This window comes from Eleginops maclovinus, chromosome 22, assembly GCF_036324505.1.
Source record: "Eleginops maclovinus isolate JMC-PN-2008 ecotype Puerto Natales chromosome 22, JC_Emac_rtc_rv5, whole genome shotgun sequence".
In the NCBI taxonomy this organism is placed as follows: domain Eukaryota; kingdom Metazoa; phylum Chordata; class Actinopteri; order Perciformes; family Eleginopidae; genus Eleginops; species Eleginops maclovinus.
The window spans coordinates 17,476,968-17,495,430 of record NC_086370.1 but is presented as its reverse complement, the minus strand read 5'-3'; the positions used below and the strand labels follow the sequence as shown (position 1 = coordinate 17,495,430).

At 41.3% G+C, this 18,463-nt stretch overlaps 2 protein-coding genes across 2 annotated transcripts; one reads left to right on the top strand and one right to left on the bottom strand.

The window, feature by feature from the left end:
• Positions 1-5,079: 5,079 nt before the first annotated feature.
• agt (angiotensinogen) lies at positions 5,080-9,441 on the bottom strand. The gene is made up of 7 exons (XM_063874608.1): positions 9,192-9,441; positions 7,407-7,852; positions 6,910-7,276; positions 6,694-6,818; positions 6,428-6,576; positions 5,716-5,872; positions 5,080-5,628 (listed from the first exon to the last, which is right to left on the bottom strand). Exons 2-7 carry the CDS (start codon positions 7,812-7,814, stop codon positions 5,452-5,454), a joined length of 1,383 nt encoding a protein of 460 aa, XP_063730678.1. The 5' UTR covers positions 7,815-7,852; positions 9,192-9,441; the 3' UTR covers positions 5,080-5,451.
• A 2,266-nt stretch (positions 9,442-11,707) lies between these two features.
• LOC134858424 (CUB and zona pellucida-like domain-containing protein 1) lies at positions 11,708-18,454 on the top strand. Its single transcript, XM_063874289.1, has 19 exons — positions 11,708-11,791; positions 11,892-11,945; positions 12,040-12,132; positions 12,474-12,512; positions 12,597-12,695; positions 13,363-13,404; positions 13,625-13,723; positions 14,505-14,537; positions 14,632-14,730; positions 15,235-15,267; positions 15,378-15,476; positions 15,555-15,590; positions 15,669-15,813; positions 15,976-16,181; positions 16,774-16,949; positions 17,054-17,284; positions 17,361-17,521; positions 17,948-18,192; positions 18,281-18,454. Exons 1-19 carry the CDS (start codon positions 11,740-11,742, stop codon positions 18,325-18,327), a joined length of 1,989 nt encoding a protein of 662 aa, XP_063730359.1. The 5' UTR covers positions 11,708-11,739; the 3' UTR covers positions 18,328-18,454.
• The last annotated feature ends 9 nt before the right edge of the window (positions 18,455-18,463 follow it).

The window sequence follows — 18,463 nt, the reverse complement described above, 5'->3', positions numbered from 1 at the left end:
CTGTCTGCAGGAGAAGAGCTTGATCTCCTCATCAAATGGCTTGGCAAGGAGTCCTCAGAACAGGCAAGAAGGCTCAAAGCAGTCAACATCAGGCACCCCCAGGTCGGATTGATGATGGCTTGGCAGAGGCTGGAAGAGTACTATGGCTCACCAGAGGCAATTGAAAGGGCTCTGTTTGATAAACTGGAAGACTTTCCGAAGGTGACGTACAAAGACCCTCTCAAGCTCCGCGACCTGGGCGATCTGCTCCTAGAACTCGAAGCTGCGAAGATGGACGGCTACTTACCTGGCCTGTCTTACCTAGACACCTCCAGAGGAGTGGCTCCCATCGTCGACAAGCTTCCATTCAATCTCCAGGATAAATGGGCTTCATTTGGGTCCAAATACAAGGAAAAGAACAATGTGGCTTTCCCCCCCTTTACTGTGTTTGCTGACTTCATCCGCAGGGAAGCCAGAGTTAAAACAGATCCCAGCTTCAACCTCCCACCTTCCCGCACAGCAACCGAAAAGAAAGAGAGGTTAGACAGACATACGAAGACAGCCATATCAGTACACAAGACGCAAGTGTCCCCCACAGAGAAACCTGTAAACATCGACCCTGGGAACCACTGCCCCATCCATGACAAAGCCCACCCACTGAGGAAATGTAGAGGCTTCAGGGAGAAGACCCTAGAAGAGCGCAAGCAGTTCCTAAAAGACAATCACATATGTTTCCAGTGCTGCTCCTCCACAGCCCACCTAGCTAGGGACTGCGTCACAAAGGTAGACTGCAAGGAATGCGGCAGCAACCGCCACACCTCAGCACTCCACCCAGGACTAGCTCCCTGGAAGTCCAAGTCGTCTCCCCCCGCTTCAGAGAACGGGGAGGAGGGAGAACAAGCGGACAACCAGGAAGTCACCACCAAGTGCACGGAAGTATGCGGAGATGGAATGAGTCTCAGGGCATGTTCCAAGATCTGCCTCGTCAATGTCTTCCCCGAAGGACGAAGGGAGGAGTCTAGAAGGATGTACGCTATCTTGGACGAGCAAAGCAACCGTTCCTTGGCGACGTCGGAGTTCTTCAGCATCTTCAACGTGGCGTGTAGTCCATCGCCATACACACTCAGGACATGTTCAGGACTCAAGGAGACAGCTGGGAGAAAGGCCCGTGGTTATGTTGTGGAGTCAGCCAACGAGAAGGTCAGTTTCCCTCTCCCCACACTCCTCGAATGCAACCAAATCCCAAACAACCGTTCGGAGATCCCAACCCCCAATGCTGCTCGACACCACGGACACCTGAGACGGATCGCAGATGAGATCCCACCTCTGGTTCCAGATGCACACATACTCCTGTTGCTCGGTAGAGACATTCTGAGAGTACACAAAGTAAGAAGCCAAATAAACGGTCCACATGACGCCCCATTCGCCCAAAAGCTGGACCTTGGATGGGTCGTTGTCGGCGACGTGTGCCTCAGGGGAGCGCACAAGCCGCCCCATGTCGGAACATTCAAAACCTCCATTCTGGAAAGTGGACGGCCCAGTTTCCTCAGCCGATGCAACAGCAAAATCCAGGTGAAAGAGACGTTCGCCCACAACTACTCAGCGTTGGACACCACAGACAGCACACAGACACTCGATGGAGAAAACCTGGGTCAGTCAGTCTTCCTTCACACAGCCAATGACAACAAGCGCGCTCCTTCAATGGATGACCTGAGGTTCCTGCAGATCATGGACGACGAGTATCGACAAGACAAGTCCAAAAGTTGGGTTGCACCTCTTCCTTTCCAGTCCCCACGAAAACGACTGCCCAACAACAGGGAGTACGCCAAAAGCCGTCTCAACTCTCTCCGCCGCACTCTAAGCAAGCAGCCACAGATGAAAGCCCACTACCTAGAGTTTGTCGGGAAGATGCTTACCAACAAGCATGCAGAGATCGCTCCACCTTTACAGGAAGGCCAAGAGTGTTGGTATCTCCCATCATTTGGAGTATATCACCCAAAGAAGCCAGGACAGATCCGTGTGGTGTTTGACTCCAGCGCACCTTACAAAGGAGTCTCTCTCAACGACGTACTCCTCACAGGCCCTGATCTCAACAATACCCTCTTAGGGGTGCTCATGAGATTCCGGAAGGAACCCGTTGCCATCACTGCCGACATTCAGCACATGTTTCACTGCTTCATAGTGCGTGAAGACCACAGGGACTTCCTCCGCTTCCTGTGGTTCCACAACAACGACCCGGACAGTGACATTGTGGATTACAGAATGTGCGTCCATGTCTTCGGCAACAGCCCATCCCCCGCCGTCGCCATTTACGGCCTGAGGAGAGCAGCCAAGGAAGAAGAAAAGAACTTCGGCAGCGACGCAAGAAGGTTCATCGAACGAGAGTTCTACGTAGACGACGCACTAAAGTCCTTCCCTACCGAAGCAGAGGCCATCAGTGTCCTCAGACGTGCTCGAATGATGCTTGCAGAGTCCAACCTCAGGCTGCATAAAATAGCCTCCAATAGACCTGCTGTGCTAGAAGCATTCCCTCCAGAAGATCGTGCCAAGGATATCAAGGATCTCAACCTCCTCACCGATGACCTCCCTCTACAACGCAGCCTCGGAGTGTCCTGGAACATTGCTTCGGACACTTTCACATTCCAGGCCATGGACGACAACAAACCATTCACCCGTAGAGGAGTGTTGTCTACGGTAAACAGCCTGTATGACCCCCTCGGCTTCTTAGCCCCTGTCACAATACAAGGCAGGCTGCTCCTCAGAGACCTCACCAAGCAAGCCGAGGACTGGGACTCACCCCTCCCCGGAAACAGGGAAGCTGAGTGGACCAGGTGGAGAGACTCATTAAAAGACCTACAGGTGCTCCAGATACCCCGCACCTACACATCTTTCTCTCCCTCTAGTACTCTCCTCAAGGAGCTTTGTGTCTTCGCGGACGCCTCTACTACGGCCATCGCAGCAGTTGCTTATCTGAGAGCCACCACTAAAGAGGGACAGACTGAGGTCGGTTTCGTCTTTGGAAAAGCCAAGCTGGCGCCTCAACCAGACCTCCCTATCCCTAGACTGGAATTGTGCGCAGCAGTGCTTGCAGTCGAGATTGCAGAGTTGATCGTGGAAGAGATGGACCTGGAGGTCGACCGTATCACATACTACTCAGACAGCAAGGTAGTCCTTGGGTACATTCACAATCAAGAAAGGCGGTTCTTCGTCTACGTGAACAACAGAGTTCAACGGATACGACAGACCACATCCCCAGACCAATGGAGGCATGTGCCTACCGACCACAACCCAGCTGACCACGGGTCTAGGTCTATCCCAGCGGCCTTATTAAGCAGCACAACATGGCTCTCCGGACCAGCCTTTCTTCGGAATCCATCTCCCCATCCTCTCCAACCTCCAAGTAGGAGACATCGTCCTGATGAAGGACAATCAAGCCAAGAGAAACCAGTGGCCTATGGCTATTGTCATGGAGACTCTTCCAAGCCAGGACGGGGTCGTGAGGAAAGTGGACATCAGAGTCGTCAAGGAAGGCACCCAGAGAGTCTTCTCCCGTCCCGTGACCGAAGTGGTCCTCCTCCTTTCTCCACAAGACTAGTACTTTTGGTTTTATCTGGGCTCGTTAGAGACCCCAGGGGGGGGAGTGTTCTGGACCCTATTCTTTTTTAAGCTGTGGCTTTTATTTTATCGAGTCGCATTTATTTGTTAGTACTTCCGGTCAAACCGGAAGTGGCTATTCAGGAAGTGATTCCAATGTCTACTTAGCTACCGTAACACTAAAAATCATATCTTCCACCATCCTCGTCTTGCTAGCTGTATAATCGCAATGTTTGTAAGTACTGCAGCTTGTTAGGTCCTTAGCTACGCATCAACAGCATTGTTTTGGTTATTGGATGGTCGATTTGTACCACTTTATACGGCACTAGCTATGTTTTCCCTATCTGTTTATTGTCTGTGGAGTGATACAGCAAAGCTCCAACCTTTGTGCACTTAGTTATTGCAATATGTTATATTGTGTATTTGTATTTTTAGTGCATCCAGTTTCGTAACTGATATATATATTTACATTTGTGTTTCAGTTTCACTCTTTGAATTTGAGTAAACATTCATAATCGGCACCCTGCTTCATGGAGTTATTCATTGACAATTAGTTTAGCTGAACTGGATAGTGGGATTGCTGCTCAGATCCACCCAGACCAGTACAATATCATTTCTGCTACTTGGTGAAGGATGCATCTGTTAGTGTGTAATATGTATGTTTTTGTTCAAATCAAAGTTGTGTAATATAATTAACTTGGGAATAAAATTAGATGATGAATTTTGGAGACTCTTTTGAACATGTATGTTTTGAATGTACAAGACATTAGCTAGCCACTGGATTGCAATTGCATAGACTATTTCCCCTGAGCACTGCTTACAAATGCTACAGGTTGGTGAAAACACAATTTCTGAAATCTAAGTTAAACTTTGGTGCTGGAATACAAAGAGTTGGCTTTGAAAAACTGCTTTTAGTTTGTCTGAGCCTCAAAAGTTGCTTTCCTGTCCCCATTTAATAATCTTAATATGCCTATTTCCATATTATATCACGCTTAAAATCATGTTTCTATTCATCATTTTGTAATATTTATGAGTAGAAACAAAAGTTTACAAAGTAAAGTATATTGCTTTTACAACAACTATGTTTAAAACATTGAATCTTAAAAATTGTGGGTCGGATTTTCTAATTTGCAAATGGCTATATTGATTAAAATACAGATGTGGGGCAACACACTCCTCTTAATGTTTACATAACCTCAGTCTACACTCATTTTTGTGTATATGTGATGGTTTGTTTGTTAGGGTTAGGGTCTTGTTCTACATCGGAGTAAATATGAGAGGCAGGACTATTTATCATCTGAGAAGCTAATAAGTTGTTGAACAGTAGTTTTATTATTGTGCTTATCAACCCTATGTTCACACTGCCAACAACACTGGAGCGTAATCATTAACTGGAAAGTTAAATGACCTTTTGCGCAGCATTTCCCTGTGTTCCAGTTTAGTTAGCTGATAACATTTGACAGTAATTTAAACACTAAAACTTGACACCTTGAAGAAAGAACTAGATTTGGATACAAATGTTTTATTTCAGCAATCACAAATCGTAACAAAAAAAAAATAAACTCTTAGTTACAATATACAACGTATTAGTCATTCGTCGTGGAGAATTGTGGTTGCTGTACCTACTTATTGTACAGAACTCCGCTATAATACAGAAACAGACAAATTAGCGTTTTAAACAGGCTGCTTGAAAACAAGTTAAAGTAACAGCTTTTCATAAATACTGAGACAGAAGAGATCAGCTAGGTTGAGAGAAATAACACTGTTGAATGTTGATAGATCCTCCTGAGCGAGGATGTGCTTCATTATTCATGTATATAAATGTGTTCAACCGAAAAACAAAATTATGATCTAAATTATTTTGAGTACTATCACATTTTACAGAGTAGGGTTGGTGATCTTGCCCAGCATGAGGATGGCGCTTGAGTCTCCCTCTATGACGGAGAAGAAGAACGGCCGGTTGATGGACAGTTTCAGAGGGACGCCCGCCTCCTGGATCTTATCCTGAAGTTCTGCTCCTTCCTCTGACATCTCAAAAAGCACCTTGTTGACCACCTGGAGGACACAAAGATGCATTGATGATGCGAACACACACAGTGAGTGTTTCCTTTTTTAATGATATGATAGGATTATTTAGTTTACCTGATCTATAGTAAAGGGTTGGGTGTTGCTGAGTCCACTGAACTCCGCCTGGGAGCCCAACAGCTTGTCTTCGACTTCCGGAGACATATTGCTCAGAAATTCACGGAGATCATTCTCAGAGGACAAGGAGAACTTTGGGAGGGACAGCTCCAACAGGCTGGGGATAGAGATACTACGTTTTTAAAAGTTTGAACTGAAATGGGAGTGTACGTGACTCTGTCATCCCTTGATATCTTCACCCTTATTTGCTCTTCATTGAAAAACTCTTGATTAACTGATAGACATGTTTGTACCTCACTTTAAGGAATACATTTAATGTATTATTTTAACCTTTCTTTTATTTATCTGCTGTAATATTTTGTATATTTCATGATACACTGTACTGTATGTTTTGACTTTGACTTTTATTTTTTGTTCGGGACATTTTTCCACTTCTCTGATTCTGACTCTGCAATTTTTAACTAATACACAATTATGAATTTGTAATTCCACAAAATCACCATACAATTATAAATTAAACTATTCAAATCAAGTGACATTCTGAAATGCTATAATCAAGCGCAAGTCTCATGATGTTGATGAAAGAAAGTATCATGAAAATAAAACACCACAGGTGCTTGAGATTTCCTCGTCAATCAGTTTGAAGTGCTGTGATGGGAGTTAATACATCCGTACATCTTTATTTGACGTTTAAAAAAAGCACAACACTCACCCCTCCTGGAGGCTCTCGTGCCAGCCGGACATGACGTCTGTGAGCAGCTTTGACTCAATGTCCTGCATTTTAACACCTTCATGAGGCAGGACCAACAACATGTAGGAGCGCTTGCTCAGAGACAGCTTCACAACTGTGCACCGCTGTACCTTCATGGTATCAAAGGACAATTATTGTGGTTAAATACTCATCCAAGTCGTTTTATATTTCAAACACACAAATGAACTAACAAAAAGCATAACAGAATCTCATGAATTAAGTTTTACCTGATCATTGTAGTACTGGTACTGACCCGTGTGGATCATCATGGGAGCCATCACTGTGGTTGTTTCATCCACATAAAACTCTTGCGGGGCGGTCTTCTTTAGCTGAAAAGCTGTCCTCCATTTACCTTAACAGACACAAACAAAGAACACAATCAGGTACCACAAGGTGGTGCAGGTTAAGGTTAGGGTTAGAAGAGAGGAACTGAAGATACATACCTTGGAAGTTGAAGGAAGAAACAAATAGCAGATTACTGCTGGAGTTCACATCTTTGAAGATGCCTTTCAATCTCCCTTCTGACGTCTTCTCCACAAAGCTATTCACCAGATTCTCGGCCTCCAGAGGTTGCGAGAAGTCCACGCTGCGTGTGAAGGATGTGTCGGAGCACTGCTGTGTGCCTTGAATAAAGTCCTCAGACAGTTGAGCGTCCTGGCGAGTGAAGGTCCAGACCTGGGTGGTGATTTCATCTTTTGGTCCATCGTCCACCAGCGAGTTAATGCCCTGCATGGTCTTGAGGACCTTGTGTCCATCCATCAAGGACACACAGTCCTGCCTGTCGGTTTGTCTGCCAAGGCTTAGTAGCGTCTGGAAAGAAAGGAGTGAATTTAGAAAGACTTACTTTTCTGAGTGAATGTACAACAGATCAGAAAAAAACTAAAACAGGATCTGCATGCTCTTTGGTCTATCTCTACAAAAACAAATCAAAATCAAAGACCAGGTATAGCTTCGCTGTCTTCTTGGAGGCTCCCAGGTAGAAGGTGACTAAGGACCCGAAGGTGTTGACCGGAGACAAGAGAATGTTGGTGCCTTGCTGCTTATTGCTGACAGCCACGTACATCCTCAGGCCCAGAGTGTTCACCAGCTTTGCCAGGACCGCCGTCCTCACTGTGATGTTATGCCTCTGTGCGTCCACATTCGACTGGTCCCTGTTGTCTGGTGTCAGTACTTCGATATCAAGGGGGGCCACAGGGAGCGTCTGCAGTTGCTTGGACGTCTCGTTCTGTATGGTCTCGCAGCTGACATTATCAGAAGCAAAGAGATTGAAGGGGTGGACGTATACACGGTTGGCTTGACTTCCTAAGAGGTAGCAGCAGAGCAGGAGGGCTACGAGAGGCGACCACATTATCCCTTATGTTGATAGTCCCCTTTAACTGGATTCTTCTGTGGGAGACAGATATTTTTAGTTAGCAATGAATAACCTTTATTATATCTACTGCCTCCTGAGTCTAAGTGCACACTGAGTTTTACATCATTATTAGTTTGGCTTTCGTCCGAAATCTGGCTGGATCTGGTTTTTCGTCTCTGACAGGATTGGCTGGCAGGAACATTGGACACAGAGCGGCATGTCAGTGATGGATTGATTTCTCTTTGTGTGTCCTCTCTCCTGCTGGCCAGTGAATGAGAGCAGGCATTACCCTCTGCAAGAGAGGTCGCATAGATAATGAAGACGCATCTACGTGAGTCTGTGTGCAAATTCGTATGTGTTCACAGGCTAAAATAAGATGGATGTCTCATTCGGATATTGTTTTCTTTCTTTAAATCCTGATATAGCAGCCTTTCGATCTGGGATGCCAACTGACGGTGTACATTTAGTCATTTAAACAAAACTGTCACCATACACAAGACGGTGGGCAATATTATTCTGACCATTTTAGATTATAATAACGGTACAAAACACATCTAGAATAAATGAATGGATTCAGGTTATAAAATAAACTTTGACACACATGAAGTACATTTTAAGAACATTGCTCACAAGTTAGTTGAGATATTTCACACTCTTTTTGTTACTTTGTTTTGGGAGCGCCTCACAAATGCAGACTAATCAATGTTTTAAATACTACGGCTGGCCTTGTAAGTAAAACTGACAACTTTCGCTCCTTTATTGTGAACCTTTTATGCGGTAAGCTACAATGTAGAAGAGTAGCTTCGGTGAAGGCTCTTGTGCAAATATAGGACTTTATCCTGTGAGTTAAATGTGCAGAAATGTGGACTGATGGACTCTTGGAAGACGTGAACAAACACTAGATTTTCCTCTATTTGGAAATGTACCACAGGACATGGCCTTGCTCTCTAATCAATATTACCATTGCACTCAAATGTTCTTATAAACAACCAACACACCTGTTTACCCGGTGCTTTCTTAATGCCAGAGGTAAAAAAAAAACACGCCTTATTTATTAACATTGATGTTTTCTGTAAAATGTAGAACGTCGGACCACATTTGTTCTTGTGATCTCATAAAACCGTCAAGTAGCAACTTTACAGAAATAAGTTGCACTTTTTTATTTTGATGAAGATAAGCCGCAAATTGAATCAAACATTTTTTCCAAGAGAGTTGGACAAAGCCGTTTTAGAATATTTATTTTAGTTGTGTGGAAAATAATGGATTAGTCCAATCAGTTATAGGGTACTAAACATTACCCCTCATCTCTGAAGGGTTTGTATATTCACTGCACAATCAAAAGGCAAAGGAAATCAAATCAAAGCTTGCTCTTACCGTGTGTGTCTGCTGCTGCTGCTGAGTGAGATGCTGAATGAGGTCCAGGCTCCTCGGCTCCCTCATTTTAACACAGCCGGCCAGCCTCGCTGCTCCCACTATGGTTACTGATTAACCAAAGCAGCATTGAGTCAGGGGCTCTGCTGTCATGACTTATACCCCGCTTTGTACTGACGCGCTGCTACTGCTATAGATTAAGAGGTCTGACAGAGAGAGACCACACAATGTCCCTCTTCATGTTGACTTTAGGAAAATTATGCAAACTCATCATGGAGGGGAAGAAAGCAGAGCGAAAGTTTCCACTAAAGAGGAATAGGAAGCAGGGGGACAGCAGGGCTTGTTTTTATTTGAGAGTGACTCACTGGAATTTCATCATATTGAGGGGATACTTTTTTGTGTAGCGGGAAATGTGGTCATAGTCGGGGTCAAATAAACATGCCCCAAACCTCAAAACTGATTCAACTTAAATACTGTACAAGCAAAAAGAGGACAGCTTAACATCTTAACATTCAATCCTTTTATTCTGTTATCATTCTCTCTCCATAACTCATACTGTTACAGAAAGTACAGAAAAAAATCCATATGAATCTCCTTTCGCATTATTTATTCCATGCCATTAATGCAAATACAGAAATGGTTATTCAAACCACAATAACTGACTGAATAATCAATCATTCTATAGACACCCCACATTTTTAAAAATCAATAAACAACTGCATCTGAGAGAACACATGAGATTTATTGCATTTTACTGTTCTATTATCCTATCTCATATCTTCTTGTCTTTCCTTCTTTCTTCTCAATTAATGCTTGCGATGTATTGTGCTTTTAGAGTATCTATTATCATCTTGCCGGGGACAACAGCTGGAAATTAGCCATGTTGGCTAAAGCTGCCACATTTATAGTTTTTGTTACAGTTAATAGTGGGGACTGTTGCAAAACCATAAGCTAAAAAACTAAACTAAATTTGATGCAAATGTACAAATAAAACAGTACTGTGTCTCTTATCCTCACTTTATGGTGTGAAGCTGCTGTAAGTTAGAAAGATAATAAGCTAGTTATAGTTATTGGAAAAGTGAAAGCACCTCTCAGATGTTCTTTATAGGCTGATAAACATGTTATCAAGCTGATTTTTGAATATATTAGCTAATAATTAGCTAAAGTTCAATATTAAAAGGCCACATCCGTGACTCAAATAAGGAAAACCCTTCACACACACCTGATTCAACAGGACAGAGTTCACTGTTTCTTCTCACCAGAAAGAGAAACACTGGTTACGTTAAGTGTTTTACATCCCTGTTTTATCCTCTTTAAACATTGTAAATGATTATTTATAAGGGGAAGTTAAGTCTATAAAGCACAAATTAATCAAGCTGACAATTTGACAGATTGGTATCCAAAGTTACTCAACTTTCTGGTGTCAATGTCCAACTGAAAAGCAACATTCATGCTTCTTCTGTCCTCTTTTCAATCAGTATGTAACACAATTACTGTATTCATACACAGTGTGTCTTTGCGTATACAGCTATTAACTGTATAGGTATATTGAAAAACATATTGTTTCCAATGTTCCCAATTTACAAAATAAATACGTTAAAAACATTTGAAAATGATCACATTTTTCTGGGATAATATACTTGAAGAATAACATTGGTAATCATACATGACAGCAGAGTATGGGATGGCAGTACATTTTCAGAAGTCATTAATAATAATTTATATTTACAACCACAAATATAAATATATATAAATTAGATTTTTATTTTTTTATTTGTATTTTAGATAAGATTTATATACAATCCAATTAATAAACTATTAATACTGCAATATTTTTGCCAACAAATGCAACATGATTTTAAAATGTGGACTTTCAGCAAATAAAAGGTCTTTTCACTTTGTTCACCATCTTGTTTTAGCAAGTCAGCATGCTAACATTTGCTAATTAATTGACATTTACTATGAATAAAGCTAAGGTTGAGGGAAAATACTTTGGTTTGGCAGGTGTTTTACTGCTGATAACGTTCTGCTTCAATTGTTTGCCAGAAAACATATGCAAATAAAGATAAATTGATTTTGTTACGTGTATAAGTTTCTGTAATATTCATGAAACATCATCAGTATTTCACTATCGTTTTTCCAAAGAAAAAATGACATCAGACTATTTACAGTAAAACCAATGCAACGGATGCAGCTGGATTTGTGTAGTTACAATAGTCAACTGTTCAGATGTCACTTACACATATAAGTTCATTATAGTTGATATTTCATCATCCGCCCATCTGTACGTTCCCAAAAGCCCTTGTGAAGTCGAACAGTATTGCTGCAAACATCCTTAAACACATCCTGAAACCCGACGTGAACAATCTTTATGTACACTTTACGATAGTTATCCATGTGCTGTCTTTCTCATGCATAATGATAAATGAGTAATCAATCAGCATCACTATTGGTGTTGTTAGACACTTTATGGGTGCTACATAAGAGTGTCTGGCTATATAAGCTGCAGTGTTCAGAATGTGAAGCAGGTTGGCAGGTAAAGGAATTCGCCATGTGGACTCTTTTGGTTCTTTGCAGCGTGATTGCCTCACTTGGAGTGCAAGGTACGGTCCACCATTTCTTTTTGTAGCTTTTGTCTCTGGTTTTGGATTTGGGGTTTTTGGTGTATATGATTTTGTGTGTGTTTTTCTCTTAATTCATCAGGTGCTGATCAGCTCCAAAAAAGTGAGGAAAGGAATCTTGCAAAAGGTTCTCCAGGTAAAAAATGTAAATCAATAATGTAAAACAGGTAAAAAGGTTACCACCAAAATAAGCAGCATAATGTCAGCTCATGGTTCTGGGTTTTCCGCAGATTCCTGCAGAAACAGTTGTGGCAACCATGTTGGAAACTGCTCTTGCTCTTCAAGCTGTGGAAACGATGGGAACTGCTGTCCAGACTATAAAGGTAAGCCTATCACTGGGGTGAATCATTAAAGGATCTTTGTTATATTTAATAAGAGTAAACAACAAAATAGGGATTAAGGTTCATACATTTATACGGTTTGTGTAAGTGTTAACTCTGCATCATCGTACCATTGACCTACTGTTTACAAAATGTTTCATTTGTGATTTTTTTTCTGATTACCTTATTTATATTTGTTGTCTTTGTTTTACCTGCAAAACAAGGACCTGCATTTATTTGTTTGCACATTGATAGCAACAAGACAAATCCCTTGTACACACATTGGCCAATAAAGCTGAATCTGATTCTGATACACCAACCGATCTACTTTCTCTGTTTGACAGACTACTGCTCTTCTACAGCAGAACCACTAGCACGAACAGGTATTGTTCATTTCACTCAGGTAACGTTTTATTAAAAACAATGTCAAGTTTTCTTATCTATAAAGTACATTTTGTCACCCATAGAGTGGTACTCGTGTCGTTTCAACTGTGGCTGGGACCATGGAAGCTGTTCCTGCAGAGACTCTTGTCAATACTATGGCAACTGTTGCCATGACTACAACTGTAAGTGCCACGTCAAACCAAAGGAGAAATCACTCGGTCAAAACCCATCGAAATGCAGCCGAGAATAACACATTTACCCTTTTGTTTTAGACCTATAGGTGTATTCCAGAAGTGTAAAGTACATTTACTCAAGTATTGACTTGAGTACGATTTTGGGGCACTTTTACTTCACTTGAGTAACTTATTTTATGCTGCTTTATGCCTCTACTTCACTACAATTTGGGAGCTAATATTATACTTTTTACTCCACCACATTTATATGACAAAATGAGTTACTTGACAGATTCAAATTATTAGCTAAAACAAACTGTAAATAAACTAATACATAAAATATCTAATTATTGGTTCATATATCCAGCAGCAGTAACACTGAAAGTAACTTCACCTTTAACAGCTTAATGCATCAATGAAATAATCCAGTAATGTATATATATGATTCTAAAATGGGACTTTACACACAGTAAGTACTTTTACTTTCGGTACTTTAAGGATTTTTTGATTTTGTACTTTTACTTAAATAAGATTTTGTATGCAGGACTTTTTATTCACTGTAGTATTTCTGCTTTAGTTTGTTACAATATCTGACTACTTCTTACAGCACTGGTGTATTTTAACGAACTATGCAGTAAGACGAAGATTACAGTTTGTTACTCTCTGTGTCATCTAGATTACTGCCCAAGCTACACTACCGAGGATCCGTACATGACAAGTATGTACAACTCTTCGAGCTACGAAGAAAGAAAACTTTGACTTTTATACAAAAAGTTATTCTTTCCAGCTCCCAGACCTAACTCTGGAACATACAGACTGAGCTACCGATGCCTCTTTACTTATTTTTACCCATTTACCTTCAGGAACTTTATATGTAACATTTCCTATATAAACACTGTATATTCTGTAATGTTAACGTCACCCTGTGTCTCCTACAGCTCAGCCCTCTTGTTATAACAACTGCAACCAGCACATGGGAATCTGCTCCTGCACAAGCTCTTGTCAATACTATGGCAACTGTTGCTCCGACTACCACTGTAAGTGCTAAGTCTCACAAATCGGAGCATTAACAGGTTCTGCATCCCTCTTTCACTGAGGGAGTTCTGTTCAATTCTAAAACAGACATGGTGGAATAGCTACAATGTTTTTGTTTTGCTGTTTTTAGTCTGTTTATTCGAGATTTGATGTCCAGCTCTTCTGCCCACTGGTAGATCCTACAGGTATATCAAGTCTCGTACAAACAGACTCAAAAGTGTTTACCTGAGAGCCATTCAAGAACTGAATACCGTCAAAAAAGGATCTAGCACCAAACAGTTACAAGTCACAGACATACAGGAAACACTGGGAGATCGTGCTGTACTCTTAGCAAACAGGAATATTTAAAGAAGAGAAGAACTCTATAAATTGATGTGAAAGAACTAAAAAGAACTATTTAAACTGTGTGGTTTCTACAGCTCGCCTTTCTGATTGAGTATACTTGCACCATTACCTCTCTGTGAAAATAGCCGTGATTAAAACAACTTGGGGTCTCGGGGGCATGTTTCTTTTAGGACTGTCCACACAGAAACCTGACCACAATCTCCACTTACAAAATATATCTTAACCAAGATCTATCTGTCAAAGTCAGATGTTGAAAAATAACCTACAGAATCATTTTTAGTAGAATAGACTTTTGCAATTTCCTCATTACTGGTTTACTTAAAACTTCTCCCGGCTGACTGGATAACAACATATTTTATGTTCACACTTGCAGAATAAAAGACAGGTGTATTATAAGGTTTAAAAGATGTTAATGGTTTTATTTTCCTCTCTTTGTAGCATACTGTGATTCAACTGCTGCACCCACCACAGGTATGGCCATTTCTGAACAACCTGTATGGGAATCATGTATTCTTCTGACAGGAGAGATAACTGATATGTTTTATTACTCTCCTGTTTCTCTAAGATCAGCCCTCATGTGTTAACCACTGTGGCTGGCACATGGGAAGCTGCTCCTGCTCAAACTCTTGTGAATGGAGAGGAAACTGTTGTTATGACTACTACTGTAAGTATCATGTCCCACAAAGCTCAGCAGAGAAGCTGCTGTATAGTAGAATCTACAAATTCTACAGAAAAGCATCTTGTATCACACTGAAATGCACTGCTGTAATATTGTTCCTCAACTAAGAAATCCATAAAGGGGTATGACATACTTGGAGATCTTTCTGTACTCGTACGAAAACAGGAATTATTCAAGGAAAAACGGAATGATTTGATTTGAAAGAACTATAAAAACAATTTAAATGCTGTAGTTTCAACCATCAGACAAGCACATCTGATTGAGTACACTTGCACATTTACCTCTCTGCCAATTTAGCCCTGACTAAAACAGTTCCCTAAAAACTCAAAACAACATTTTTTTGTTGTTGGTGCCAAGGATTTTAGGAGCAGGAAACATGTCCTCTTTCAGCCTGACGACACAGGAACCTGACCATAATCTCCACTAACAAAATATATCTACAGGTGTATCAAAGATTGTAATGATTTTATTTTCCTCTTTGTCATGTAGCATACTGTTACGCAACTTCCACACCCGTCACAGGTATGAATAATTCTCAACAACCTATACAGTTTATGGGAATAACTAAGCCCATCATTTATTCTTCTAGCAGGAAAGATTACTGATATGTTTTATTACCCTCTGTCTCTAAGCTCAGCCCTCATGTCTTTACAACTGTGGCAGTCACATGGGAAGCTGCTCCTGCTCAAGCTCTTGTGAATGGAATGGAAACTGTTGTAATGACTACTATTGTAAGTATCATGTCCCCCAAAATTAGCACACAGTTTCCACACAAAAAATGAAACTGAAAATGTTGTTTTTGTCAACAGCCTACTGCCAAATCACAACTGACATGCCAGCTACAGGTATGGCCCTTAGTGTGCAATATGAGCCTTTTGGACTGTATAGTTTACTCCAATGACACTTATGTTTTTCACGGTCAGCATCGCCCTGTGGAGGCTCTCTGTATGGCTCTGGTTCCTTCTCCAGCCCGAACCATCCCTACGAATACCACAATAATGCCTACTGTGTGTGGCAGCTCAGGGCTGCAAATGACCAAAGAATCTTCCTGTCTTTCGCCTACCTGCAGTGAGTGAAGAATACACTCCCTATTGGAGAACATTCGTATATATTAGCAGCTTTTACGTCTTAGGGATATTTTAATTTCTAGGGAATTTTTGGAACTAAATGTGATATCATCAACTCATTATGCAAGTCAATAATTTATGGCTGTCATCATCTTAAAAACAGAATGGAGAACTGCTGCAACTGTGACTATATTAACGTCTACGATGGGCCATCTACTAACTCAAGATTTTTGGGGAAAGTGTGCAACGGAAGTCTGAGTACTTTCTATTCCACCTCCAATTACATGACGGTGCTCTTCAGGACGGATAGTTCTGTGGTTGGCCGAGGGTTCAATGCTGACTTCATGAGCTCTCTGCCACCAAGCGCAGGTACTGTTATGGTAGTTTTGTTATTATGATATTAAATTTGGGTTAACTGTTTCCTGTGGATTGACAAAGATGACAAGGTTTTGGCATGATACTGTATATGCCAGGTTTACCACCTTCATTTAGAACAACACAAGGTGACACAACATACAAGTGAATCTGATGTTAAGGTAATTACCAGTATTTGATCAAATAAAAAAGAATGGGGAAAAAAAAAATCAGGACCTGATGCTGGCGCTTTATGGAAAGTAAAGGACCAACGTTATTAAATAATATATCCTGACGGGAACATGTATACAAGCACGACATGTCATTGTAATCCGTACAGTAGATGTTAATGTATTTTATTTGAAACCACAAATGTTAACCTCCTGGTGGCACACCAGGAAGAACAAGGGGATCCCCACGGTCAGAAGGTTCAACCTCTGGGGATCATGAACATCTGCACAAAAGTTCATTTTAATCTTGTTAGTTGTATTATATATATTTCAGTCTGCATCAAAGTGGTGTACAAACCAACCATGTGTAAAGTTGAACCAAAGTTAAAGCAATTCAAACTGATGTAAATATCCTGTGAAAACGATTGCTTTGTCAGGTCGAGTGGACTGTTCTTCAGACAACATGAACATTGTGATCGAGAGGAGTTACCTTAACTCTCTTGGCTACGATGGCCGTAGTTTGTATCTGAATGACCAACACTGCAGACCCAAGGTTTCAAGCCTCCAGGTGGTCTTCAGCTTCCCCATTAACACCTGTGGCAACATTCCAAAGGTACACAACTCAGCACTTTCTGGAAAACATTAGCAACATACAGAACTCCCTGATACAAATGAATGTCATAATAAGACTACTCTCCAATATCTTCTGTTAACCAGTTTGAGAATGACAGAATTGTGTACACCAACTCTCTCCGAGCCTATGCCTCTGACTACGGAGACATCACACGCCAGTCTCACTTTAAGATGAACGTGGGCTGTCGGATGGAGCCGGACTCAGTGTCCCAGATCTTGTACCTTGTCCGTCACATTGATAACAGCAGCATAACAGGGACAGGCAGATTCAATACCAGCATGGAGTTCTACAAAACCAGCAATTTCTACTACCAGGTGTGTGAAAACAAAAAAGAAAATCCTTCTGTTACTACCTAAATACCATGCTGACGTTTTGCTTTTCAAATTTAAGGTGACGGATGATCCATACATTGTGACACTCAACCAGAACATGTATGTCCAAGTGGACCTGAGGAGGGGGGACAACAACCTGGTCCTTTATCTTGACACCTGTGTGACTTCACCATCACCCAATGATTTCCAGAACAGATCTTACTACCTGGTTCGCAATGGGTGAGATGACAGTGTGCTTTGTTTCAGGGACGTTTGTGTAAAACCTGCCCTTTGTTCTTGTGCCTGTTTTTTTTATAAAAGAACAGGCAGAGTTGTGTGATTTAAAAAATGAGTGAATTACATCTAACGCCATTAATGGAAATGTACTAATCATATTTAGTGATGTTTTGTTCTTTGATGTACTTGCCTATTTTCATTTTGTGCTACCTTTGTACTTTTGTTATACATTTTTGACAAATATTGTACATTTTTAGCAGATTGAGTGCATTTTCATACATCAAATTCTGAATCTACCTTTCTTGCAATGGATTATTTCTAAATTGTTTAAACATATTTTCTTTAACCAACTGAGTATTAACATACAGAAATACTTACCAGACATAGCTTCTTCTGACATCCTGACACACCGTCTTTTCTTTCCTTTAGCTGTACTGTGGACAGCACCTACTATTCCTACGTATCTGGCACCCATCCCTATGCCCGCTTCACATTTAAGGCCTTCCAATTCCTGCGAGCCACAGAGTCGGTGTACATCCAGTGCAAGGTACTGGTATGTTCAGCCTCTGACAAGAATTCCCGCTGCCGCCGTGGATGCTACAACCGTGCCGCCAGAGACGTGGGGTCAAAACATGACAGCCAAACTCTGGTCCTGGGTCCCATTCAACTCAAAGGTCTGTAGTCATCTGTACTTGGGTTTGGTTCTGATCATAATCTTAAGAAAACTATGCAATACAACAAAAGTCCCTTTCTTTTTGACAGAACCTGAGAAAAAGGAAGAAGACACTCCTAAGCAGGAGAAGGCTTAACTTGATTCTAGCGGCTTCAATCATCTTTACTGATCATTATAGCCCATTCTCTTCATTGCGACAATGAATTATACTCACTATTTCTTTCCTTTCATCACAACTTATTAAAAGCATCATCAAAAGACAATCTGTTTTT